Below are 26535 nucleotides of genomic sequence, written 5' to 3' on the forward strand. Positions count from 1 at the left end.
CACTATTGGCATACTTTGCTCACTCTGTGGTGCTGCAACACCTTACATTGCTCTGCAAAACCAGGAATTTTGTGACCAACGACATGTTGTGACCTCACTTCCTGTTGAACATGTTGTGACCTCACTTACTGTTGAACATCAAGTGCTTGGTGGAGACTTATTAAATTTCACGCAGGCATTTTCGGCAAGCCTTTTCTTCATTTTACAGTTAATTTCAACTTATTTTATCTTTTTTTGTAACCTGATTACACAGTTCTTAAAAAGCTGTGGTGTTAAGCAATAAGTGGAAATTCAGTATTAGACTCAGAACAGATCAACTGGAATGAATGGATCTAACTGAGTCACGTTCATAACTTTCAGCGGGTCAACTCTGAGTAAAAGTCAGCTCAGTACCACCCACAATTGTTGAAATGAAATAAATAAAACATTGCGCTGGTGGCAGCACCGCTACATTGGCAACAGCCATCGCCCCAAAATACCACACCACAACCCAAGGAAAACACATAGCTGGGCAGAAGCTGCTGATAAGGGGAAGGTCGTCACTTACCTGTCAGCGTTATAAGCCTGTACTGTTATTTTGTAGGAACCATTTGCAATGGGATATGAAACAAGAGGAAGTAGAAGCAGCCATCTCAGGCAACGGAAGCAGTGCTGCCACTAGAGAATGACTGCCGGTGCCGCAGAGTCGCCGACTCTTTGGCTTCCCAGGTAAGGGCAGCATGGCATAGTGGCCTGTTCCCGTTTTACCTCAGGCGGCGAAACGGGATGCACCACTCCTGAGAAGCAGGAAGAGCTGGACCAGGCTGCCAAAACTCTGTCAGCTCAAGCTGGGCCTACAACCTTGCACATACCACCAAGGTAGACTATGTGAATGATTATTATTCATGGAATTTACTGTATTTTTCGCTCCATAGGACGCACCCGACCATAGGACGCACCTTGTTTTAGAGGGGGAGAACAACAACAAAAAAAATTCTCCCCCTCTCTGCTCAGTGCCCCCTCAGCGAAGTGGCAGGAGAAACGGAGCCCCTTCCATTTCTCCTCCAGCTTCGCTGAAGGGGTGCTGCACAGCTCTCCCTCTCTGCTGAAGCCAGGAGAGTTCCAAAGGCTTCAGGCGGCACCGACCCCTCTCGCTCTCCAGGCTTCAGCGATAGAAACGTGTAGCCTCCGGAGCGCGGAGGGAGCGCTCCCTCTGCACTTTGGAGGCTTCGCGTTGCTATCGCTGAAGCCAAGGAGCCTGCATTCGCTCCATAGGACGCACACATATTTCCCCTTAATTTTTGGAGGGGGAAAAGTGTGTCCTATAGAGTGAAAAATACGGTATATACCGCATCATACCCGGAGGTTGAATAACTGCTAGTACTAGTTGGTAGGGCAGGGCTAGGCAGCACAGATTTCCAATGCTGGGGTCGCTGCCAGTTACTGAGAGAGGCAAGGCAACGGGGAGGTTTGCACAGTGTGGAAGCAGTGGCCTAAGAAGCGAATTGACTCTTCCACTGCACCTCCAACCCTGTCGACCTCCCCAGTGCCCCACCTCTGTTGGTAACTGGCAGTGATCCTGAAGCTGGGAGCTCTACACCTTCTTATCCCTGCCAGCCACATCTGGTAATGAGACAGAGAACCCAGCTTAAAGTCATTCTTTTATAGAGCAATTTGTTACTGACACTCGGTGTATCGTGAAAGGTTTGAAGATGCGGGAAGCATCAAACTCTGCTCTGTGGTTCTTTAGGATTAGATGGCAGTGAGGAAGGGACAGCGGAAAGTAAATTTGGTTCAGCAAATGTCTGACAAATTGCTAAAAAAACCGACACGGTGGATCAATTGCCCAGTTTCAAGGGAGAAAAGGTACATTGGTCTGCCTGTTATTTTTTGGTAGAATATAGACATCTTTTTATCACAGTCAACAATGTGCAAAGGTAAGCTGGAAATCTGGAAACACAAAGGCATCAAGGCAGAATCCCAGGAAATGAAGCATGGTAACAGGGTTAGTGTGTCACTGTAACACATGTAACCAAATACCACGGCAAGAGAAAAAAGGGAAAGAGTTTAAAACAAGGGAGTAAACTACAGCAGATTCTTTTCCTGAGGGTTAATCACTTGTTAACCTGGTAGGATGAAGATGATTTTAAAGAGAGAGAGAGAGAGAGAGAGAGAGAGAGAGAGAGAGAAATTCCTTGCTAATTATATGCTTCTGCCAATGATCTTCCTGTGGCTTCACCTAATCCTGCAGGTGCAGGTCATGTCTCTCCATTCACTGGTAGGAGGGTCCAGTGCCTGGTAAAAACCTCTGTTCCCCACAGGGGTCCCCCCCCTCCCAGCCACAGATGCAAATACAGAAGAGCAGGCCAAACCTTTCAACTGAGCATTAACAGTGTACCAGAAGGAGGGAGAGAAACAGAACTGTCACGATGGCTTCTTAACATAAAAAGAGGGCATTCTTCTGCTTCATCATCTTTTTTTAAAAAGATCCAAAGTGTAAGAATTATTTGCAACCTAAAAAATCTACATTATAATTCATTAAGCGGAGCAAGAGCCTATAATGCAAGAAAAACAAGGCAGCTAAACAAAGCCTAGCCATTGCAGGTGAAAGGGCTGGGGATATTACTGACATCTTAACAATCTGTCAGAATCTTAACCAACAGCAATAGTGATAAAAGTAACAATTGCAAGCACGGCTTGGCTACATTTGGGTTAGTCAGATAACTTAATGGCTTGCCACAACCTCACTGGAAATCCAATTATGTATGCAAATACTGGGATGTTTATCCTCACTTGTGGAACTCAAAGGAAAATGTTATGCACATAAAGGATACATGCAACATGATCGTCTTTCTGCAGGGCAGGACTTACAGTAATTAGGGCTGGGCGATAAATCAATATATCATCCAAAACTGGTTTGAAAGCCGTATCGTGATATTGGTTTCATAATTTTTGACCTGGCAATATATTGTGAATCATGATGTGTGTGTGTGTGTGTGTGTGTGTGTGTGTGTGTGTGTGTGTGTGCTATGCAAAAATCACAATGTGGGGAAAACCGTGAAGCCAGCCAATGCCTTTACATAGCTCCATCCTTATTTCAGACATTGTGATATATCAGCATATCACGATGTTTAGCTGGTGAAGCTGAAAAGCAGGTATCGCGCGGCTCTAGTGTACTCCCAGATTTTGCATTAGGTCAGCTTTGAAAGCATCGAAAGGAAGCAGGTAAGCTTAGAATTTTCTCAGAGGGGAAAAATGACTGATAATTGAAAGGGAAATGTGGTTTAGAACAGGATAGCATTCTGTATTGCTTTTTCCAGTGTTTGAAAGAAATTAGGTTTAGGCTTGAATAACCTGGCAAATCTGAGCAATAGCGGCTGGAGCATCTGAGGTGCGCAAGAAAGATATTCACGGGCAAAGGATATAATTTTCAAAGCATCCACCCAAATGAGCTAAGCCTTGGAGAAATACTTCCAAATGACAAGACGTCCCCCGTGAAACAGTTCCTAGGTTACAATCCTCACTCCTCCGCAGCTGAAAAAGTACACTGAGAGTAACCTTCCTGAGTTTTGCTTTGAGAGTTAGCTTCTGCTTAAGGGAAATGAAACCCCCTCTAGGGGCAAGACGTATCTGTTTAAATACTTTGTTGTAAAGCTATAATGAACTGCTAAAGGAAAGCATAATGATAACACATGAAAAAGTACACATTGTGGAAAGCGACAAAATTTACAAAACTAGTACCGGGGAGGAAAGGCTACTTACAGGAACATCCACGTATTTTGCAGCTGCTTTCACCTTCAGAGAGATAAAAAGCAAGAAACAAAACCTGTAACTAACCACTGTTAGCTCAGAGTGGACTTTAGAAAGCAATTGTTACAAGAGCTGGAATACTTACAGTGAATGAAAGGATTGACGAGAAGAAAGTGCCTTCATCATACCTTGATAATTTAGACAGCACACCTTCCAGCACTGAAATGAACTACATTAAGAGGCAGCGTGTAAATATTGATAATGCCGTTGTAAAACTCCTAAGGCTGAGGAGGGGAAGGATTTTTCTCCTGTGGCTGCTACTATGCAACCAAACACTGCACATGGGCATTTCCTTAGCTAGATCTATGCTACATAAAAGGGTGCTCAGTCTATCCAGCAATCTAGAATATACAAATTTATGTTGTGGAAGGATACAAACTGATGGACTACTACTTCCCCACCACAGCTACTGTAACCGGAACATTCAATTTAAATAACAAAGTGCTGGGATTTAAAGATTCAATGATATTACTTCTCATCTCTGTGTCCTTCTGGCTCCTTATTGCTTGTGGGCTTTGCGGCAATTGTAACATTTCACTTGAAAAGAGTGCCCAGTCAGAATTCACCCAGATGCTTTTAAGCAGAAAAAACAGCTGGGGAGGAAAAGGTTAAGCAGATCCTAACCCATCCCCGCCAGTTCAAAACGGTGACATCCCTCAGTACTTTTCATTTAAAAATCAAGGAGGTTGGGAGGCTGCTTATGCGTAAGGCCAAGTTTGGCCCTCTGTTATGAATCACAAGAAAGCTTCCCAGAAATAAGCCTATTGTGTCATTTCTTTCTTGGCGTTACTCAAACACCAGCCAGGGAGCTGAAAAGCCACTTCTGTTGGCCATTAATGAGAACCTGCACCCTAAAAAAACTAAGAACTCCAATTCCTAATCATTCGTACTTTGGAAGTCACATCACAAGAAGCGTGAAGCAGAATGAGAACCCTATCACCTTAAACGAGACCAGAGATTAATTTCAAAATAAAACAAAACTATGCACACCGATATATGCTATAGCTGTATTAGCTGTCACATTACTGCAGGCGAATAGGCCTTATGACAAACCTATCAAATGTTTTAAAGAGCAATTGCTTGCCGTCCAGATGACTCTCATTCCTAGAACATCAGAGCACCACTTTGTGAGTGAGAGGACAGGACAAAATTCCCCCTGGCATGCTGTTAATGGCCACTCTAACAGTGTCACAACAGTGTCACATTCCTTATTCCTTGTAAGGATCTGAGACGCTCACCCAGGCTCCTAATGGCTTGAAGGAGTTACGGTAGTAAACTGCAGTCGTCAGATCTTTAACCTGTTCTGTTTCCGACATATCTATTTGTAAGACCATTAGTCTTACATCATCATCTAAACATGTCTCATTACACCAAGAAGTGATCTTCGCTGTGTTTCGAATATAAGGAAGGGCCCCACTTCAATTGATCGCACCCGTTCTCTGCCTTCCTATTACCGCAACATTGAATAGCTTCTATTTAAGTTTATTAGTTTTATTTCATAAAATTTATACACCGCTGAATCCCATCAAAGCAGTTTATCTGCTCAATTCGCTGTAGTCATCTCAATCAGGGTGCCAAATGATAGTTAATATGGTTCTCCAATGACCCCACTGCTGGAAGGTGGTCAGTTTTAGAGCTAGACCTGGAAAATACAGGTTCAGATAACTGAGGGATCAACCTGTATTTTGCCACAGGTAAACTGGGATTGTAGCTGCTAAAAACTTAAGGCGTGATGAGAAGGCATGTCCAAACATTTTGGGATATTTGGTGAACACAAAGAAGCCGATTAATTGCCTGGGGCAAGTCCGTGTTTTAGCCTGATCAGGTGTGAAGAAAAAGTAAGTTAACTTCACACAACCCATTCTGAGCACCTATGTGACACCCAATGTGGTCAATACAATACTCAAAATCCAAATCTGACTAAAATCTAAGGTTAATTTTGATGCTATCTGCCCATGTTAGTGTCTAGAGGCCTCTGTGACTTATAGGGCACAACAATGGACCATTTAAACAAAGCTTGTGGACCACAGTTTGGGACCCCCTGCCTTTGTCCCTGAAATTACTTGTGGATAGCACTTTTTTTGTACCTAAGAATCTCCAGTTTGGAGCTTGTAGCTTCAAACGTTGGAATCCCTCCACATCCATAGTGCTACTAGACCATGGAGAGATACTAGAGTCAAACTGGGGAAAACCAGGTGCAATTGTACCACTGTTTATTACTCTTTGGGCCAAGCTGAGGCTGATAATTCTGCCATTCCCATTGGTACTGTACCTCACAACCCACCCTGTTCATGAAAGTGCATTTTCTTCTCTGTAAAGTTTTATGTTACTTTATTTGAAACATTCTCAGACCAAGGTAATTATTTCAAGATTTCCCTTTATAGAAGGAGAAATGCAAAGAAGCAACATTGAAAATAAGGGCGGCTAAAAAGAGTTAAACAAAAAGCCTTTCAGGGTCTTTCTATGTAAGATCAACGTCAAAATTAAAATGGGCTTTAAAAGCCTTTGAAAAATCTGGAGAACACACTTGCTTCACGTGCATCATGAAACAAGCAAGAAAACAACGATGCACCTAATTAAAGCTAATCTTAATATAGTACAAATGTGGTCATGGTCGATGCCAGTAATTAATGAAGGTACTGTAGTATGAAGCACAAAAGAAATATACCCGATTAGTAGACGCTGCATAGGAATCTTTGATCAAATAGGGATCTAATTTAAATCTGTAAACATCGTGATGAACTGACCTGGTGTTAGTCACCAAGCCTATTTTCCTCTAAAAATGCAACAGGAAAAATACCAAACATCTCCTTATTGTAGAAAGCAGGCATTGTAGAAAAAAAGGCACAGTGCTTTTCAGCTACGAAGTGCGAATACATTTACCTTTGAAACAAGAAGTGAAATTACTTCCTTCACCGTTTCTTCAATCAAGTCATCTATTTTTGAATGGTATTGTTGCTGCGTTTCAGGAGACAAAAGCAGCATTAGTGTGTTATATGAACACAACACTTTTGCCATAAGTCATGCATAGAACAAAGAGTCTAAATCTGACAGATCAGATTTGCTCAAAATTATCATTTTGAACCCCCAATGAACAAAACCTTGAAAATGATCCACCCTGTTAGTACTTTCTTACACTCTGTGTTGAAAAATTTCCCATGTACGCTGTTGAGTTAAGCAGCTAATAGGGTTATTATTTAGACGCACTGAGGTCTTATTCTTATTCAGGCAAAGGAATGTGAAAGATACTTTTTGTCTCTCTGTAATTAAGGTGGTTGTGGGTCTTCCCTCTTCCTCAGCTCAAAGGTTTGGTTCAGCTGCAGAAGCAAGATGATTCCCCCCCCCCCAATAAAGCACTTTACATCTAACCATTCTCATTCATAAGTTATGGCCTCTAGAAATAAAATGAGAGGCCAATTGTTAAATATTAAAAAAGAGCCATTTTGTCCATGAAGTGAACTGCAGTTTATACAACTCCTGCATAATCTGTTCAAACATGGGCAAAAAATAAAATTCCATCAGGAAACCTGAAGAGATGGTAATAAATTACCAGGCCACAAAAGGCATAACAACAAAATCAGCTGTTATTCTCCATCTTCTTGCTTCTGCCTTTTCTTCCACTAATGAAAATGCCGTCTCTTTAAAGAAGCCCACTTTAAATTAAACCTGAAAGACTTTGGTACCCTGTTTCGGCGATAAATAGAGCAGACTTCCATCCTGCAGTTAGCAGGAGAAAAGGCTCCTTTTCTATTCTCAAAGTACATCCATTAAAAAAAGGAAGAAGTAATTCTCCTTTCAGAACATTTGTTCCAGGGAGAAGAATGCCCCACCAACCACTTCACAAAAAAATATGACTTGTAAAGACTAACCCTATCTTGATAGTTCAAGGCTACCTGAAACAGCAAGAGCATAATGCTCAGAGTAAAAGCACCAAAATCAATATAAACATTAGGCTAACTTGGCAGGAGCCCATTGAATAGTTTTCTAAAATTTAGCTTTTTGAAGGCTATTTGCCTCCTTTCCCTCCCCCCTCCCAAAGTTTCCACACAGATGTACTTAATAAATCCCAGGAGAGCTGCCCTTTTGTCAAGCAACTGCCCACTGTGCTCAGATTAATGAAGCAAACATTTTGTATACAAGTAAATGGATGCAGATACACATGTAATGTCGGGAAGTGCCAATTGCCGCTTTTATAAAAGAGACTGTAATGTAGTCCACAGTTGCCCATTCTCAAGTCCCATGGAAATCAAAGGCAGAGCAGAGCCATCGGGGTAACCGTGAGCAAGCTTGTAATCACAGTAAATTAGTCTTCTGCAGCCAGAGAGAATTACATGCGAGGAAGAAAAGAGCTTGCGATTCAGTTTGCGAGCATGAGAATTTCTCGGGCTTCAGGAAACCGTCTTAAAATGAAAAATGGTTGAATGAGGCTATTTTGGGGGATCATAATTTAGCGCCGATACCTAGTGCTCACGATCATGTATCTTCTCCAGGGATTATTTTGCATGTTAAAGCCCCCCCCCAATGCTTAGCCCATTTGCAGGTGAGTTAAGGAATGCCGCTACCTGATGTGTTTTTTGAAGATCTCTTGGGTGTTTGGGTCTCCTTTGATTATAAAGGAATTAAAAGAGAGCTTTGATGAACCCAGTTTAGGTATGAGAGGGAATTGACAAAAGATGCCCAACGCTCATATGTACGATGGAAGGAAGCTCATTTATGTGATGCTGAATGAGATCAAGCGTGGGGGAGAAAGGCCTTAGGAGTCAGTAACAAGTGGCCAAAAGAAGCTCAGAAGCTAAAAAAGGAACAGTAGTGGTGGGCTTTTGCTTGAAGGAAGCAAAGGAGAAGGGATTGGTGGGCTTTCCTTGAACCACCTTAAGCGCAAGGCATGGTTGAGACGAGCTTGGGTGTATTTTCTCTGTTTTCTTTTGCTGTATTTTAAAACTGTGATTACAAACACTGGGATGTTTTAAATAAGTATGGCTTTTGATTTCTGCAAAAAAATAATAATTATGGAAACACCTCCAAAGAACGGGCATGCTTTTGTGCCACACAATTTCAGTAAGGCGTTGAATAGGTGACACACCTTTGCCTGTAGAAATTGAGATATTAAACTATTTGGGATTTTAAATGCTCATTTTCCCACTGGTATTTTAAAATGTATTTTTTATATTTTATGTAGACTGTTTAAGAGTTTTTGATGAGCAAGTGGTACATAAAGCCTGTTAAATGAATGGATGGATGAATGGATGGATGGAATGCTGATATGCATGGCAACTCTTTTCACTTTTTCTTTTGCACTAGCTTTTGGTTTGTGCATGCATCAATGCACACATACGTCTTTGGTGCCAAGCCTCAAGTTCTAAGGGGGAAATGATGTTTTGACTTCTTCAAACGTAACCATTTCCAAAATCTCAACATATGAAAATGAGTTGAAGCTTCCTTTGGCTCTTTTTACAACCGTTACGGTTTTGATCTAGGGCAAGAGTGGCTAACCTTCCTCAACCCGGGCCCAACTGAAAGTTGGCCATGCCTCAATGGGGCGCATGCCAGAGGTGGGTGTGGCCAACACACACCTGTGCATGCGCACACATACTGACTCACTCCCCATACCTACGGCACCCACAAGCACATCCACATGCTACCCTCACTCTGAGATTAGGGGTGGGAGGGCAGGAAAGACCTTCTCTTGATCTTCAGCAAGCCCCACTGGGATCAGCTACACTAAGGAGTCCCCCATTAAGACCTCCCAAGTTCAGCTGAAGGAGGTAAGCACTGTTTGCGAGCCCTGCTCTGTCTGTTCACAGGTGCAATTTAAATCAAAGGGGCTTGCTAACCTCCAACCAGTAAACTGATGCTGACAGCAAGTCCCTTTTGATCTTTGACAAGTGGGCGGCCCTGTTACTTGCCAAAGTTGGCCTGCAGCAGGTGGCGGAATAAGGGATCTGGCCTGCTGGTCATATCTGGTTCCCTTTTATTTGGGTGATTGGATACATAAGGGTACAGGGCTGCCGTCCTTCAACATTTGTGTGGAAATGGGCTTTCTCCAGTCTTGTGCCATAAGCTGCCAAATTCCCTCTCACGCACAACTACTGAAGGACCTGCCATTCCTATTTCTATGTAGAATCAAAGAATCATAGAATTGTAGAGTTGGAAAGGACTCTGAGGGTCATCAAGTCTAACTTCCTGCAGTGCAGGAACCTCAGCTGAAACATCCATGACAGATGGCCATCCAACCTCTGCTTCAAAACCTCCAGTGAAGGACAGTCCACAACCTGCCAAGGGAGACCCTTCCACTGTCTAACAGCTCTTACTGTCAGAGGTTCTTCATGATGTTTAGTCAGAATCTCCTTTCTTGAATCTTGAAGATATATCTGGCAAGCATGGAACACATACAGACTCTCTTGCTTGGGGACCTACATTTTGGACCAGTGGTGATACCACTCACGCCACACTCTTCACAGCAAGCAATGGACACGGAAACACTTTTGAAGACAGAAAGAAATTCTAAAACAAAATCAACTTACCCACTGATTAGCAAACTGGGCCATGTGACAGAAAGCCCCCCAAAAACCAGAGAGTGGGGAAAAATGGGGAAAATAATCATTACAAAATAGTATGAGAAATAAATAGACTTAATGAAATGATATGGATCAACACAGAATATAAAAATATTGTAATGCTATAAAACAACGAATGCACATAAATATGGTTGACATTTGTACTGCGAAGCAAAGCACTGCAGTAATGTGTGATAACCTTTCAATTTAGGGGTCCATTTGGGCTAGCCTTGTTGGCCCAGCCAATGGGTCTAGGAACCAGAAAGTTTGGCTTTGCCACTTCCTGCTTCACAGAAGCCAAGGAGAGTCTTTGCTTTTGTACCGACTGCCTGGGATGGGAGGTGACAGGGAGAAAGGCAGGTGGGTCTTTTTGTGTTCACGAAAACCCCTCCCCTCCAATCCACAACACTGAAGCTGTTCAAGTCTGGTGCCATTTTGAAAGAGGCACTCTCTGCCTCCATATGTTGTCAGTAGAGTCACCCCTATAACAGAAGGTCCTGGAAATGTTTGCTTTTCTGTGTGTGGTTAAAGTTAAATTTCTGGTCGTCATCATCATCATTTTATTTGTATGGTCACCACTAATGACTGTATTTGTGGACCTCTTCTTCAACCCCTCCCTACTTTGACAGCAAATATTAAGAAAACCATCACCAAAATGCAGGCACATTCTAAAATCACGCACTGCAGAGTTAATGTAGTTTAACATTCTGACTACAACTGTCCTCCATCTCAGGTTGTCTTGGCCAGAAAGCCTTTACCTGACAATGCAAGGCATAGAAGAGCAATAGTAGGAGACTGGTAGGACAAGGGACGAGCAAGGACATTGCTCCAGTGGCTTCTTACATCATTCTTTATTGACTATGTTTCTCCTCCCTGCTCTTCCTCCTCAAAACCTGTAATAGCCACCCTGGAACTGAAATCTGGCAAAAGCCTCCTGTGTTCTTCCTGATCTTGTGAAACAGACATTTCACTTACCTCCTGCCCGCCATCCAGGACACATAATTTAGCAGTCTGTTTCTTGGCATCAACCAGCACGTTGAACATCGTGCACACAGGAGAGGGAATGCGCAAGTCCGTAGATTTATTTGTCTTTTGCAGTTTGAGTTCAAAGGCAATTCTTGTTCTATTAATTAAAATGCGGGGATCGCAACAGAAAGGACTGTCAAAATTCTAAATAAATGAAGTGCAAAAACAAACCCAGGTTAAATGTACTAACATAAAATTAATTTCAAATATGGAAAATCCAAAGTAGAAATGTTTAGGCACCTGCACGTAAAACAGTGGAATTATCATTTTCACATATCTTATTAAAACTTTCCAGCAAGGCGCTCTGACAGCCCCCTCAAGGTTAGATACTGCTTTGACTGAATAACAGCATGACAAAACATAACACAGATAAAACACATATTGCAGCAAATGCTTTCTGACAGATAAGCTTTCCGCACAATTTTCAAACTGGCAAAAACAGAATATAGACTGTCATGTAACATATTCAGGTACTTCTGACAATTTTTTTTAAATAAAAAGATATGCTGTTAAGAGTTCCAGTAAGTGTGACAGTTTTTTATGGGGGGGGGGGAGTGTGTAATAATTGTTTTCTTCACTTTTGCACTTTCACTTACAAAAGCACTCGCAAGGCGGGTGGAATTCAGAAGTTAACTTGAGTGGTGAAGTCTAAGGGTCAGCGCACATATCACACAGCTAGCCTTGCCAGAAAGGGATGTTAAAATCACTCCATGGAGTGGCAAGCAGTCAATCAGGTGGTCCTAAGCATACCCACATGAAAAGAGGGGTCCGTGACAGCACTGCGAAAGAGGCCAGATCTGAAGAGTGAACCATCATGTCAATTGCCCACCACGCTTTACGAAGTGATTTAAAGCCACCCCCATCTGTTGGGTGAATCCAGGAGTATAGTGTGTGTGTGGGGGGGCTGTGGCCCTGGGCACACAATTGTTGAGCAAACGCAAACCAGGCACTCCCATGTAGGTTCCCCCAGTGTGGCCTGGCTCAGTGCTCCTCTCTGCCTGCCAAGGGCCATGTCAGCTGGCCAGGCTCCCCCCTACACAGGCGGGCACGTGGCCTCACTTTGCCCCTGTGGGGGTGGGGGTCAGTACGGTGGTGTCAGCGGCAAGAGCTCAGCTGACACGGCCCTGCCTAGAGCATGCCCCTCTCCTGGCATGCATGTCTGCACCCACCCCAGTGTCAGGGGCTGGACTGAGGAGTAATGGTGGGAGCCACCCCCCACTGTTCTGAACCTTCCCAAGGGCAGGAGGAGAGTATAGATTTAGAACAGTGGTTTGCAGAGGGGCATAGTCCAGAGAGGAAAAGCTGGGAAATACTGGGGGAGGAACAGCTAGAAGAGGAAATACCACCTGGCAGATTCAGTGTCCTTAGACAGCATTCCTGGCTCCCCTTCCCCTAAGAATAGACAGGCTTTGAAAGTGATAGAACAGAAAGTGCAGTGGCAACAAGCTCAGATTACCCGATGTAGATTAATGGGGACGGAGGGGGTGAACCTTTACTGGGAGCAACGCCATTTCTAGAAGGATACACATTCCTTTGTCTCTCGCTGTGATTAGAAACTAATTGGTAAGAATTGGTAACTAATTGGTAAGAACACTCCTTTCGTTTGATCGCTTATTTACTGCCACCGGAAGAGGGATCCGATTCCCCAAAGCCAGGCAACCAACAACCAATGCCACGCCGCTGGATTAATCCTTCCACTTTCACACAAGGCTGCCCAACTCAAACATCCACAGGAGTCCCAGAAATGGTAGCATTTGTATGGCAATTTCTGAAATTGCCCACGTACCTTTTGACGCATGCTTCTATCATATCGCTGGCCATGAGTTTCAGCCTCTGTTCTAAGTGGTGGGCAAATTCCGGCTCTGGCCAATGAAGGTCAAAAACGAACATCTGCAGTGCGTCAAGTTTCCAGAAGAGATCTTCCGACGTTGCTGACCCGTTGCTACAACAACAAATCATTCAAGGCATCATTTGAATTACAGCGCTAGAGAAAACAGAGCCCTCCCCTCTTTTAAGCACTGGAACTGGGTGTTTTTTTACAAGAACATAAAAGCAGCTCTGGCAACATTATCATTTTGTTATGCCTATTGGACCGTCCAGTATTCCAACAGGTTTATCTGATGTGGCACAAATAGTGCCTTGGTAGCAACGGCTAGAAACGGTGTCTTGCCAAGCAACAGCTTGGCAGGAGGGCACCATCTTGTAATGGGGTAGGAGAGCCGAAAACAATGCCAATGTATTTCGCATCTGGCAACCAGTGCACCCCTTGGGTTTCAAAGTATCAAAGTTCAGTTCTGTTCATCTTTGGGGGTTTGAGATAGAACCCAATAATTCACAGGGCACATTAATTCAATAATTAAAAAAGATTTGCCAAACCCCTAAGCCAGTATACACCAGGAGGCTTATGTTCATACAGTGGTACCTCAGGTTAAGAACTTAATTCATTCTGGAGGTCCGTTCTTAACCTGAAACTGTTCTTAACCTGAAGTACCACTTTAGCTAATGGGGCCTCCCGCTGCCACCGCACGATTTCTGTTCTCATCCTGAAGCAAAGTTCTTAACCCGAGGTACTATTTCTGGGTTAGGCGAGTCTGTAACCTAAAGCGTCTGTAACCTGAGGTACCACTGTACTTTTAGAGTTAATGCTGAATATATAACTTCTGATAAATGAATCACCATAGCCGCTGAAGGGCCCTGAAAATTTGTGTCCCAGGCTTTTTAGACTCGTCTGCCCATGTACTATTTAAAAACCAAAGGGGTGCATTGGTTGCAAGATGTGATTCCTTCCCCCGCAGCTCTCCTACCCCAAGACTTAATGTACTTTCAGTGGTTTGGCTGCTTTGTTGCTACACAACTTAGACCCATGTACACATTGCCTCTCCAAATTCTTTTATTTTTATTATTATTATTTATTATTTCGACAAAGTAATAATCGTAAATAAATAAGGATAAAAATGTGCACCCCACCACCGAGATAATTTCATTGTAACTATCCAACCCTCCCCCCCAATTTCAACACCTCTTGCAATGGTTTGACCCCTTTCCCTTTAAACAGTACAAATTCTACAAACACCCTCCATATCTCCTCAAAATCATTTAACCTGCCTATTCCCCGTCTTACCTTAATGACACATGTTAATTTATCATTAAGAGCTATATCCCACACCTCTTTATACCATTCTTCCATTTTATATTCTGCTTGCTCCTTCCACTTCCTGGCTATAATAATTTGTGCAGCTGTCAATAAATTTGTGAGCAAGCCTATGAACCTTCCACCCCATTGTAAATTGATAATAATGCTACCTCTGGACTTTTGGTCAGCTTTAACCCAGTGATTTGTGTTACCTCCTTAAACACCCTTTGCCAAAAAAATTGTACATATTTACACCACATCTCCTAATTCTGTGCCCTATCTGTGAGCAGAGAAATTGGGAGGGGAAACCATTTAACTGAACCTTTTTCTAGGAAGAGGAGGAGAAATTCTCCAGCAGTTTCTCCACGGCGAAACTCATCATGGAAGCAAGTCTGACTGACATAGTCAAGAAGCCAGATGAGAGTGATGGCAATGGTTCTGCCTTCCCTACGTCTTGAGAAGGGAGTGGCAGCAATGGTGGCAGGAAGGGCAGTTTCTGCCAGCACATTGACCATGGCCACCTCCCTGCCCTTTGCAACCTGCAGTCAAGGTGGTGTCAGTATCAGTTCACTATTCACATTTGCATCTGGACTTTAGAGAACTAACATGAAAAGACCCAAAGAGCTACACCTGTATCTGGGATGGATTCAGGTTCAAGGAGACCCCTGGATGAACCCAAAATTGTGCAGGTTGTACATTATGTTCTGCCTGGGGTGTCTGTTTCTGGGCAAGGAAGAGGCTATGCAAGCTTTGAGGGTAATACCAGATTCAAAAATGTCTGCAAGGAAAAATCTGACACTTGTGATATGTCTTGCATGGTATAATGTTTGTTACACCCATTAACTGAGTTTGGCCTGTACATTGCACACAACCAAATTTATGGAAGGATAAAGGTTGAATAAGCCAAAAAAGTCAGCTTAATGTTTGTCTGTGCTCTGTGATGATCAAATGTAGCTCCATCTGTAAAAGGAGAATTAAGCCAACCAATTTTTATTGTGTGATGTCCAGTATTTTTTAAAAAATATGTATCAGTTTCCTAACAGGCCTAATAAAAAAACGAAGAAATTATTTTCTCTCAAATGCTGTTAAAATAATCCTATGCATAACCATTTCCTGTTAGCCATTTAAACTGGCTTTCACCAACTACAGTAAAAGCTACAATAGCCGCTGGTTCATGAAATGTCAAAAACACCCAGTAATCAATGCCTCTTATGGTTTTTATGACACAAAGTCACAATAACTTTATTTGTTCTTTCATCTGGGAATTTGCGCAACAATATTCACAGAAGGATTTTTTTTTTTCGGGGGGGGGAGATGATGGACACAGGAAAGAAAGCTGCAGCAACACAAAGAAACAATGTGTTCCTAGCAATGCAGCTAAGCAGAAATTTTGTCACTGGATATGTTTGGTTGCACGAATAAAATTCTCCCAGGGATAAGAGGCTTTGACACTGACAATGCTACAGTAGTCTATGGAAACGGTGCGTAATTTATCTGCGCTGATCACGACGCAATATCTGCACTAGGACTTGTCTCTCCCTTTGGCACAGAGTTCTTGTAATTCAAACGTATGATAAATTGCCACTTTTCAAAAAGATTTTAATCTTTTGGCAACTGCTTTATATAAAAGCAAGGGTGGATACGCTATTATTACTCCCCTGGCACAGAATGAAACTGTTTGCATTTCAAAGTACTGCAACATTAATGTCACTGCGATCTGTGAAGGATCTCAACTACTGTACACAACAGTGGTGCAGAGAAGGCTAGCTCTGTGGTGGCACCTATTTTATGAGATGACCTCCACTTGGAGATCAGGTGGGCATCAACAGTTGTGTGTTTCTGCCGGCAACTGAAAACGTACCTCTTCACCCAAGCTTCTCCCAGCTAACTCCTAGTATCTCTGGCTACTGCATAAATGAGGCAGAAACTTTACCGCTTCTGCTGCTTTACTGACACAGCTTTTATTGCTGTCCTGCTTGTTTCATTGTCCTGGCATTTATTTGAAATAATGGGTGGAGGGCAGATCACTTTGATAAAGAAATAAGAGAAATCACAACTGTGTATAACTAAGGAGAGAATTACGCTTCTCTCCCTGGCTGTAGGAATATTGATCTTTCTTATGCTTATGAACAAGGGTGCTGCTCCTACCACACTGCGGACACCGCAATTTTAGCTCACACTCCCAAGTGGTGACCTGTTGAGTTTTCCTCTGACATGTATCCTGTAGGAATGTTGGCTAGCCCTTACAGGACCCGCTCATGTTCCTGAAAATTCAAAAACAAACCTCACAGCCAAGCATAATTCAGTGTGCTTTTCATGTCTAGCCAAGCGGTCCTCTGTGTTGGCCTCTCGAGGGACCAATCAAGCAGAAGAGTGAATGCTACGCAAAGCGTTTTGCTCTCTTAATACCTCCTCCACCTTAATCCACAATGCCCCAAATGTGCCATTAAAGAGACGGACCAGCAAAAACAAGTGAAAACAAAGTAATTATGTTCTTGGGGCTGTGCAATGAGAGATGAGAACACACACTCCCTGTTTCTAACCATACAAAGGGGGAGGGTATCCATTTTGTGTGAATGGAAAGGCCAGCTGACAAGCTATACCATATGCAAACAACCCATACTTCTATTACAAATAAAGCACATTAAATAAAACATGTAAAATTTGATTCTGGAGGAATCAGAGATACTACTTTTAATAGGTATAAGTATATTTGGCAAACTATATTTAGTTCACCATAGCTGAGTACAGCTAGATGAATAGTGCAACCCTATGCATGTCTACTCAGAAGTAATCCCCTCTGAGTTCAGTGGGACTTACTCCTAGGTGTATATGTATATATATGCATGTGTTTCTAGATTCAGGTAGGTAGCCGTGGTGGTCTGACGCAGTCAAAATAAATCAAAAAATCACCCAGTAGCACCTTAGAGACCAACTAAGTTTGTTCTGGGTATGAGCTTTCGTGTGGTATCTGAAGAAGTGTGCATGCACATGAAAGCTTATAGCCAGAACAAACTTAGTAGGTCTCTAAGGTTAAACCACAGAGCCTAGGACTTGCTGATCAGAAGGTCGGCAGTTTAAATCCCCGCGACGGGGTGAGCTCCTGTTGCTCGGTCCCAGCTCCTGCCAACCTAGCAGTTTGAAAGCACGTCAGCGTGCAAGTAGATAAATAGGTACCGCTCCGGCGGGAAGGTAAACGGTGTTTCCGTGCGCTGCTCTGGTTTGTCAGAAGCGGCTTAGTCATGCTGGCCACATGACCCAGAAGCTGTATGCCGGCTCCCTTGGCCAATAAAGTGAGATGAGCGCCGCAACCCCAGAGTCGGTCACGACTGGACCTAATGGTCAGGGGTCCCTTTACCTTTACCTAAGGTGCTACTGGACAATTTTTTAATTTATATATGTGTGTATATATAGGAGCCAACTCCTAGGGGCCGAGGGCCCTTTGCCACCCAATAAAATATCTGAGGCCCCCCAAAAAGTTGGTAGACATTACCATTAATATGGTGTGTGTGCACCATGTCATGTGATCAATCATGTGGGGTGGGGCTTACCTGCCCCCCAATATTTTATTCAAGATGGCACCCCATGTGTGTGCATGTGTATGAATGATTGTAACCTAAAATGTACAGTAAATTGTGTTGAGCAATCTATATCTCTATAAAAGGTTCACAATTTAATTTTTAGAATAGAAAGACACTGCAAGGTTTAAAACATATAAGCAGTAAACCCGAAGACCAATCGAGATCAGCTGATATTCTGTGCAAGCAGTAACTTTTCAATTCTCCAAGATTTTTTTAAAGAATCCATTTTGTTATTACAGCCCAGTGGTAAAATACACTTGTTGCATGCCAAAGATCCCTGGCAACTCTGGATCAGGGATGAGTGGGAACAGGTCTAAGAAAAAGCTTTTACTAGCCAGAGATGACAGACCAATGTTCTGATTCCTCCGTATAAGGCAGTTTCTGTCGTTCATATTTTTGAGCTTCACAGACAAGCCACAGTTTGTCTTCGTCTCGATAAGCCACAGTTGCCCATTCTCCCTGTCAACGAGTGACAACGCATTGTCAAGCACTTTGCTGGAGCCCACATCCCAGTAGCGGCCTGTTGCTAATCCCCGGAGCCTCTCTTTCCTGCTGCTGACAATTCACCTGAGCTCTCTGAACAAGCAATCAAGTGCCCTAGCAGTGAGAAGCACATAGAGAAATCTCTGCGGCCTCTGCATGTCTTGCCTCCACTCTCTGGGAGGTGGTACAGCCTGGGTCCAGAGGGAGAGGCAAGAGAATGGGCACTGCCAATAGCAGCTTGGGGGGAGGCGCTGAAAGCACCTTGCCCAAAGGATCCCAATTCCAGATGTCACCCAGGCTATTTAGATACCGTATTTTCCCGTGTATTGGACAAGGTTTTTTGACTTAGAAGTCATGTCCGTTTCCGAGCACAGTTCATAGTGTTAGTGCTGACCTTTAAAGCCCTAAACAGCCTCGTTCCTGTATACCTGAAGGAGCATCTCCACCCCCATCATTCAGGCCGGACACTGAGGTCCAGTGCCAAGGGCCTTCTGGCAGTTTCCTCGCTGTGAGAAATGAGGTTACAGGGAACCAGGCAGAGGGCCTTCTCGGTAGTGGCGCCCGCCCTGTGGAACGCCTTCCCACCAGATGTCAAGGCAATAAACAACTATTTTACTTTTAAAAGACAACTGAAGGCAGCCCTGTTTAGGGAAGTTTTTAATGTCTGACACTGTATTGTTTTTAATATTCAGTTGGAAGCCGCCCAGAGTGGCTGGGGAAACCCAGGCAGATGGGTGGGGTATAAATAATAAAAGAAAGAAAAAAAGAAGAAGCTGGGGTTGTCCAATACACGGATAGTGGCATGGGGGGGGGGAAGAGAAGCGGCACGGTGCCAGCCAGTTAGTTGGCGGGAGCGTGGCTTCCCCCAATGCTGTAGCGAGCAGTGAGCAATGTGGGGGGTGTTTCGTGCCCACAGCTGCGCGCGGCAGACACTCCCTGAGTCGTTTCCCGCATGCGGAGATACTGGGGGAGGTTGCGTTCCCACCGGCCATCCAATTGGCAGGAGCGCAAGCTCCTCCGGTGTCACCGCACGCGGGAAACGATCTAGGGAGTGTTTCCTGCCCGCAGCTGCATGGGGAGAGGCTCAACAACTTGGGGCCATCTCTCCTCATTTTCTTAAAACTGAGTCCCCCAAAATGGTGTGTGTGTGTGTCTTATACATGGGGGTGTCTTATAGACGGGAAAATACGGTTGGGTGGGCGGTACTCATTTTAATTTATTTTTAAGCAACAGAAAAGAAGATTATTTGGAAAATGTAAAATTGCATGCATGCCTAATATCTGTAGTTCTGGGGATTAGCTTTTCATCCCCCGGTTCCGACAGACACTTCCCCTGTCCCTCTTCTGGAGAAGGTCCTCCGTCAGGATGACTAAGGCCGGTTCTATTCCAAAACCACATCTAAACCCAGAATGAAATGGGTCTTGATATTCAGTTTCCTCCAAGAGTACCTGCACCACCACCATCTTGAGCAACTTGCCCTTCAAAGGGGTATTAGCAACTGGGAAGTAGAGTTGGAACAATCTCCCCCTTGGTCTCCTAGAACACGCAGAGAACTGAAAAGGCCAGGTAAGAGATTGGTTGTGCACAGACACGCTCCCCTGGCGAGGAGGGGACTGAGGCAGCTGGGGGAAGGCAGGGACTTCCAGACCTCACAACTGCTTCATTGGGGCAACTGCTTCATTGGGAAGAGCTGTTGGGATCACTAGGCCTGCAATGTTTTGGTTTTTTCAAAGTTAACCACATGGACACTGTGTTTATTTATATTGCTGACCTACTCTTGTCTCCGGCTCCTGACAATAGGCCTCAAAAACTTAAACTGATCTCATGAAATAGGTCTCCGCAGTGCCCTGGATGCCCCAGGAACTGTTTGAGCAGTGGCACACAGAAGGGCATAGAGGCAAAGTGGTCACAGTGACCTACTGGTGGTTCTAAGAATCGACTGGCGCAGAAGCACACCAAAAAAGCCTCAATGGAAAATCTACCTGTAGAAGATCATGCACTCTACTGAGCGCCCGGTATTCCTCAAGAAAAGTTTCTCACCACTTGCATTCTAGAATCCATCTGGACAGCTTCGGTGTGGAGCACTCCTGTTTAGTGCTATTTTGGTTACACATTTGTTATTCATACCCCGCCCATCTGGCTGAGTTTCCCCAGCCACTCTGGGGAAACTCAATCGAATATTAAAAACACAATACAGCATTAAACATTAAAAACTTCCCTAAACAGACCAATCACCTCCGAACATCGAAATAGAGATAATAATACAGTGGTACCTCGGGTTAAGTACTTAATTCGTTCTGGAGGTCCGTTCTTAACCTGAAACTGTTCTTAACCTGAAGCACCATTTAGCTAATGGAGCCTCCCACTGCCACCACGCCACAGGAGCACAATTTCTGTTCTCACCCTGAAGCAAAGTTCTTAACCCAAGGTACTATTTCTGGGTTAGCGGAGTCTGTAACCTGAAGCATATGTAACCAGAGGTACCACTGTAGAGGCAAGGCAGCAAAGAGTAATGGAACCAGAAATGGGCCATTGCTTGTAAATGTGCTATAAACTTTGATTTAGTACAGTGGTGCCCCGCAAGACGAATGCCTCGCAAGACGAAAAACTCGCTAGACGAAAGGGTTTTTCGGTTTTGTGTTGCTTCACTAGACGAATTTCCCTATGGGCTTGCTTTGCAAGACGAAAACATCTTGCGCGTTTTTCTTAAAGCCGCTTGAAGAGGCACAGTTGCGACGGACCGTGCTTCGCAAGACGAAAAACATCGCAAGACGAAAAGACTCGCGGAACGAATTATTTTCGTCTTGCGAGGCACCACTGTACTAGGTATGAAAGCATTCCTAAAAATAACCATTTGTTTGCTGAATATATGTCATGGAGAGCCTTCCACCTACCCCCCCCCCCGAAAAAAAATACTCTCTCTGCTATACAGTGGTACGTCAGGTTACATACGCTTCTGGTTACAGACTCCGCTAACGCAGAAATAGTACCTCGGGTTAAGGATGAGAACAGAAATTGTGTTCCGGCAGTGCGTCGGCAGCGGGAAGCCCCATTAGCTAAAGTGGTACCTCAGGATAAGAACAGTTTCAGGTTTGGAACAGACCTCTGGAATGAATTAAGTACTTAACCCGAGGTACCACTGTAATGCTTAATTGAGAAGTTCTTCATTTAAACTACAAAAGCTCCTCTGAATCTGTTTTAAAAAACAACAACAGGGACGTAATCTCCGACAGCCAGTAGCTAATTAAGTGAGATTTGAACTCGATTAATTTTGGCAGTGTCCTATTACGAGGGAATCCAGAAAAGCCAGAGAAAAAGAATGCAAACCAATTGCTGTTGCTGCTATTTTCAAAAATCTTTTAGCACATGCAGTGGATTAGTAATAACATGCCAAAACACGAAGAGCTATTGACATTAAAAAAAAAAGCAACAACCCCACCATACTGAAGTACAATAATTTAAAGTGTTTCCACACTGCTTATTAACTAAATAGCAGCAATTATGTAATTAAGGGTGATGACTGCTAAATGTACCACAACAAACCTCTGCCTAGTTAATTTTAAGCTACATCCTACTGAGATTTTACACACCAAAAAGCACAACCCAATGACATTCCATGCTTGGCTTTCAACCAAAAAGCTGCAATTTCCAACCAAATGATCACAAAACACCATGCAGTCCAAATACAGCTGTACATGACATCAGTAAGGCCGTGCAGAGCTGACACACACACTCAACGTTTAAAGATCAGTCAGGAATACACACGTGGAATCATATAAAGAAGCCATCCAGGTTGGTGTTGAAAAACTAGGTATCTGTGGAAGATTAAGAGGCAAACTTGGAACTTTTGGAAGAGCTACATTGGGAAGACTGTTGGTGATGGTCCTGCAGAGAAATAGACAACGTAGGAGCACAATAAAAATAGATTGTAAAAAGGAAAGCTGAAGGAGTAGGTGCAAACCAAATGGGGACCAAATTTGGCATAGGGCCTTCCGGAAACACTTACTTGACAGGCTGCCATGATTCCTGTTCAAGACCTCTGTGAAGGGACTGGGCAATGGAGGACTCCATGAGATCAATGTAGCGGACGACCAAGGGAACAAAAATCTCCTGCAAGTGCTTGTGAAACTTTCCATTGCACAAAAGTGCTTGAAAAACAGACAGACAAAAAAAAAAAATAGATTGCAATTATTTCCCTAGCTTTGGTTACGAGATTTAAAGATGACACTACGTGCTGACGGCATTCCGCCAGAGGTTACTTAAACGTCTTAATTATAAATACTTGTGCTGTGAGGGTACCATAACAGCAATCTAATGTCACGTTTTGTGGTGTTTACTGCCATAGTTATTGATATTCTTCAATAAAAACGTGCGCAGCAAGTCATAAATACTGATTTATTAGTGCTTTTAAAATTAACTAGATATTGTTGTTGTTATTATCATCACCTACAATTATTAGTATACTGCAGGTCTCAGGGAAGTTGACAGCATAAAAACACAATACGAAAATACAAAACAAAAACAACCCAGTAATCTCCACGTCCCCAACACATTTTAAAAGGGCACTGGATGTCAATCAATCAGCCAAAGGCCTGGTTAAAGAGGAACATCTTCGCCTGGCTCCTAAAGGTGTATAATGAAGGCACCAGGTGGACTTCCCTGGGGAGAGCATTCCACAAACAGGGAGTCACTGTGGAAAAGGCCCATTCTCACGATGCCACCCTCTGGACCTCTTTTGGAGGAGGTGCAAAAAGGAGCACCCCAGAAGATGATCTGAGGGTCCAGGTAGGTTCATATGGAGAGAGGAGGTCCTTAAAACCTTATAGGACAAAACCAGCATTTTGAATCGGGCCCAGAAACTAACTGGTAGCCAGTGCAGTCGAAACACCAGCGTAATATGCTCAAACTGTCTTGCCTCGGTGAGCAACCTGGCTGCTGAATTCTGCACTAGCTGAGGTTTCCGAACCATCTTCAGAGGCAGCCCTACGTATAACGTGTTGCAGTAATCTAACCTTGAGGTTACCAGAGCCTAAATAACAGTAGTTAGGCTATCTCTGGGGGACTAGCAATGGAGATAAAGGTTTGTCCCACCCCCACAAGTACAGTGGTACCTCTGGATGCAAACGGGATCTGTTCCGGAGCCCCATTCGCATCCTGAGCAGAACACAACCCGTGCCTGCGCGGGTCACAATTCGCCGCTTCTGTGCATGCACGTGACATCATTATGAGCGTCTGCGCATGCTCGAGCGGTGAAACCCGGAAGTATCCTGTTCCGTTACTTCTGGGTCGCCACGGAACGCAACCTGAAAACGCTCAACCTGAAGCATATTTAACCCGAGGTATGACTGTATTTCCACTTATGCAGTGAACTTCCCTCCCTTCCCTTCTCCCCACGTGTTCACACAGGATTCGATCCAGAAAGACCCTGTTTGTGCATGCTTTTGATTCGCCTGCTTGGAGGTGAACACATTTGGGACCAGGAGGTCTGGCAGAAGCTAACGCCATTTACAATTCATATGTTAAAAAATGAACTGAAGCACTTCCTAATTTGCCAACTGCCCCGTTGAGGCCGTGATCCTGTGCAGACTGATTTGAATGCACGCCCCACTGAACTCAATGGCACCTCTAGTGAGTGTGCATAGGATTGCGCCTCAAGTGCATTTTCCGATGTGGAGCTGCAAGTTGTTGTTGCTGTTATTAATATTAATATTATTTGAATTTATATACTGACCTATACCCGGAGGTCTCAGGGCAGTTCACAAAAAAAGATCACAGTATATAAAATAAAAATAAAAGCAATAACCCAATAATATCCCCCCCCAAACTTTTAAAAGGGTATGGGGATGTTGATTAGGTCAACCAAAGACCTACCGTATTTTTCGCTCTATAACACACACCAGACCATAACACGCATGTAGTTTTTAGAGGAGGAAAACAAGAAAAAAAATATTCTAAACAAAACAGTGGATGTATGATTTTTGTGGTTCATGCTGTGGCCACAGACATGTGATCTGACGGTGAGTTTGGGGTAGCCCAATGCAAAAATCCTGAGGATCCATGTGGATCCATGCTAAAGTCGCCCTAAAGTCGCAGGGGCGCTGGGGGAGTGAACAGGAAGCAGGAGGAGGAGAACAATCCCTCCCACACACACAGACACACAGAGTATCAATCCTAAAGTCGCAGGAGAGGCAGGGGCGCTGGGAGTGGGAAGCAAGAGAAGGAGAACGATCCCCCCCTCTCTCTCTCACACACACACAGTATCAATCCTAAAGTCGCAGGAGAGCGCAGGGGCGCTGGGAGAGTGAATGGGAAGCAAGAGGAGAACGATGCCACACACACACACACACACACACACACACACACACACACAGTATCAATCCTAAAGTCGCAGGGGCGCTGGAAGTAGCAGGGGCGCTGGAAGAGTGAAGGGGAAGCAAGAGGAGAACGATGCCTCACACACACAGAGACACACAGAGTATCACTCCTAAAGTCGCAGGAGAGTGCTGGGGCGCTGTGAGAGTGAACAGGAAGGAGAAGGAGGAGAACGATAGCTCAAGCACACACACACACACACACAGCCTCTACAGTGGCTGATCCAAAATCGGACAGCAAAAAACTGCAGGCAGGGACATACAGCACGGGGTTGTTTTAAAGCAACCAACCCCGATCTGTCTGCTTCTCTCCTTCCTCCGGGCTAGGCTGGCTGAAAAGCTTTGCTGCTACTTAGCAGCTCACTAGAGAAGAGAGAGGGACATAGAGCACGGGGTTGTTTTAAAGCAACCAACCCCGATCTGCTTTTCTCCCTCCTCCCGGCTAGGCTGGCTGACAGGAGCCGCTTACACCCGCTTTGCAGTTTCAAAGAGAGCCACGGACTGCTCACAACTGCAGCGGATTCCCCTGACATCTGTAGGCATTCGCTCCATAACACGCACAGACATTTCCCCTTACTTTCCAGGAGGAAAAAACTGCGTTATAGAGCGAAAAATACGGTAGTTTTGGGTGTGTGCTTTTTTATTAAAGATTTTCTTGTTTTACAGAAGTATGTGTAATGTCTCTCGGATTTTTTCCATGTAACATTTTTACAAATCAGTTTCATTTGTTGAGACGTTTGGCGGGGGGAAGGGGTGGAGGGGGGGGAAAGATGGGTGTGTGTGTGGGGGGGTGATGTTTCTATTTTGCTTAATGTATGTAGGATTTGGTGTCAGCGTTGCTCGTGCTGTTCGTTTGTGCTTCTTTGGTGGTGAGAGAGGTTGGGGTTGGCCTAGGGTGTGGTTGTTTGTTTGTGATTGGCTGTGGTGATCTTTGTTTTTGTGTGTGAGTGGGGTGGGTGGGTGTTTTGGATCAGGTTAGCCTTATTGATTTGTATGCTGTTGGTGGATTATTGTCAATGTCTTGTTGGGCTGTGATAAAGGGGAGCCATACCGGGGCAAAGGCGTCTTCTTCTGTTTGTCCCCGTGTTAGTTTCAGTTTACAGTGGTGCCCCGCAAGACGAATGCCTCGCAAGACGGAAAACTCGCTAGACGAAAGAGTTTTCCGTTTTGGAGGTGCTTCGCAAAACGAATTTCCTATGGGCTTGCTTCGCAAGACGACAACGTCTTGCGAGTTCCTGCTGGTTTTTTTTCCTTCCCCCCCCTTTTTCTAAGCCGCTAAGCCGCTTATCAGCTGATCCGATCAGCAGATAAGCCGCTAAAAGCTGCTAATAGCGCTAATAGCGCTAATCCGCCAATCCTTCAATGGGCTTGCTTCGCAAGACGAAAAAACCGCTAGATGAAGAGAATCACAGAACGGATTCTTTTCGTCTTGTGAGGCACCACAGTATTGGTTAATTTTTCTAGTAGGGCTGTTTCCCATAGTATTTAACCAAAGGCCTAGTTAAAAAGGAATGTTTTTGCCCGGCGCCTAAAGGCGTATAATGAAGGTGCCAGGCGAACTTCCCTGGGGAGAGCATTCCACAGACAGGGAGCCA

At 44.1% G+C, this 26535-nt stretch overlaps 1 protein-coding gene across 13 annotated transcripts in view; it reads right to left on the bottom strand.

Annotated features, from left to right (window-relative positions):
* The window catches only part of CADPS2 (calcium dependent secretion activator 2), a 356172-nt gene that overhangs the window by 40106 nt on the left and 289531 nt on the right, over nt 1-26535 (bottom strand). For 4 of the 13 annotated variants that reach the window (XM_081211428.1, XM_081211427.1, XM_081211421.1 and 1 more), the window contains 8 exons: nt 22576-22717; nt 22335-22454; nt 13159-13314; nt 11322-11469; nt 10314-10328; nt 6673-6747; nt 3875-3958; nt 3742-3774 (listed from right to left, as the gene is read on the bottom strand). In XM_081211428.1, coding sequence (XP_081067554.1) covers nt 3742-3774; nt 3875-3958; nt 6673-6747; nt 10314-10328; nt 11322-11469; nt 13159-13314; nt 22335-22454; nt 22576-22717 — 773 coding nt within the window. The remainder of the gene's footprint in view (nt 1-3741; nt 3775-3874; nt 3959-6672; nt 6748-10313; nt 10329-11321; nt 11470-13158; nt 13315-22334; nt 22455-22575; nt 22718-26535) is intronic. The other 9 variants (XM_081211433.1, XM_081211431.1, XM_081211423.1 and 6 more) reach the window with 3 other exon arrangements.

Source organism: Podarcis bocagei (genome assembly GCF_964188305.1).
Source record: "Podarcis bocagei genome assembly, chromosome: 10".
In the NCBI taxonomy this organism is placed as follows: Eukaryota; Metazoa; Chordata; class Lepidosauria; order Squamata; family Lacertidae; genus Podarcis; species Podarcis bocagei.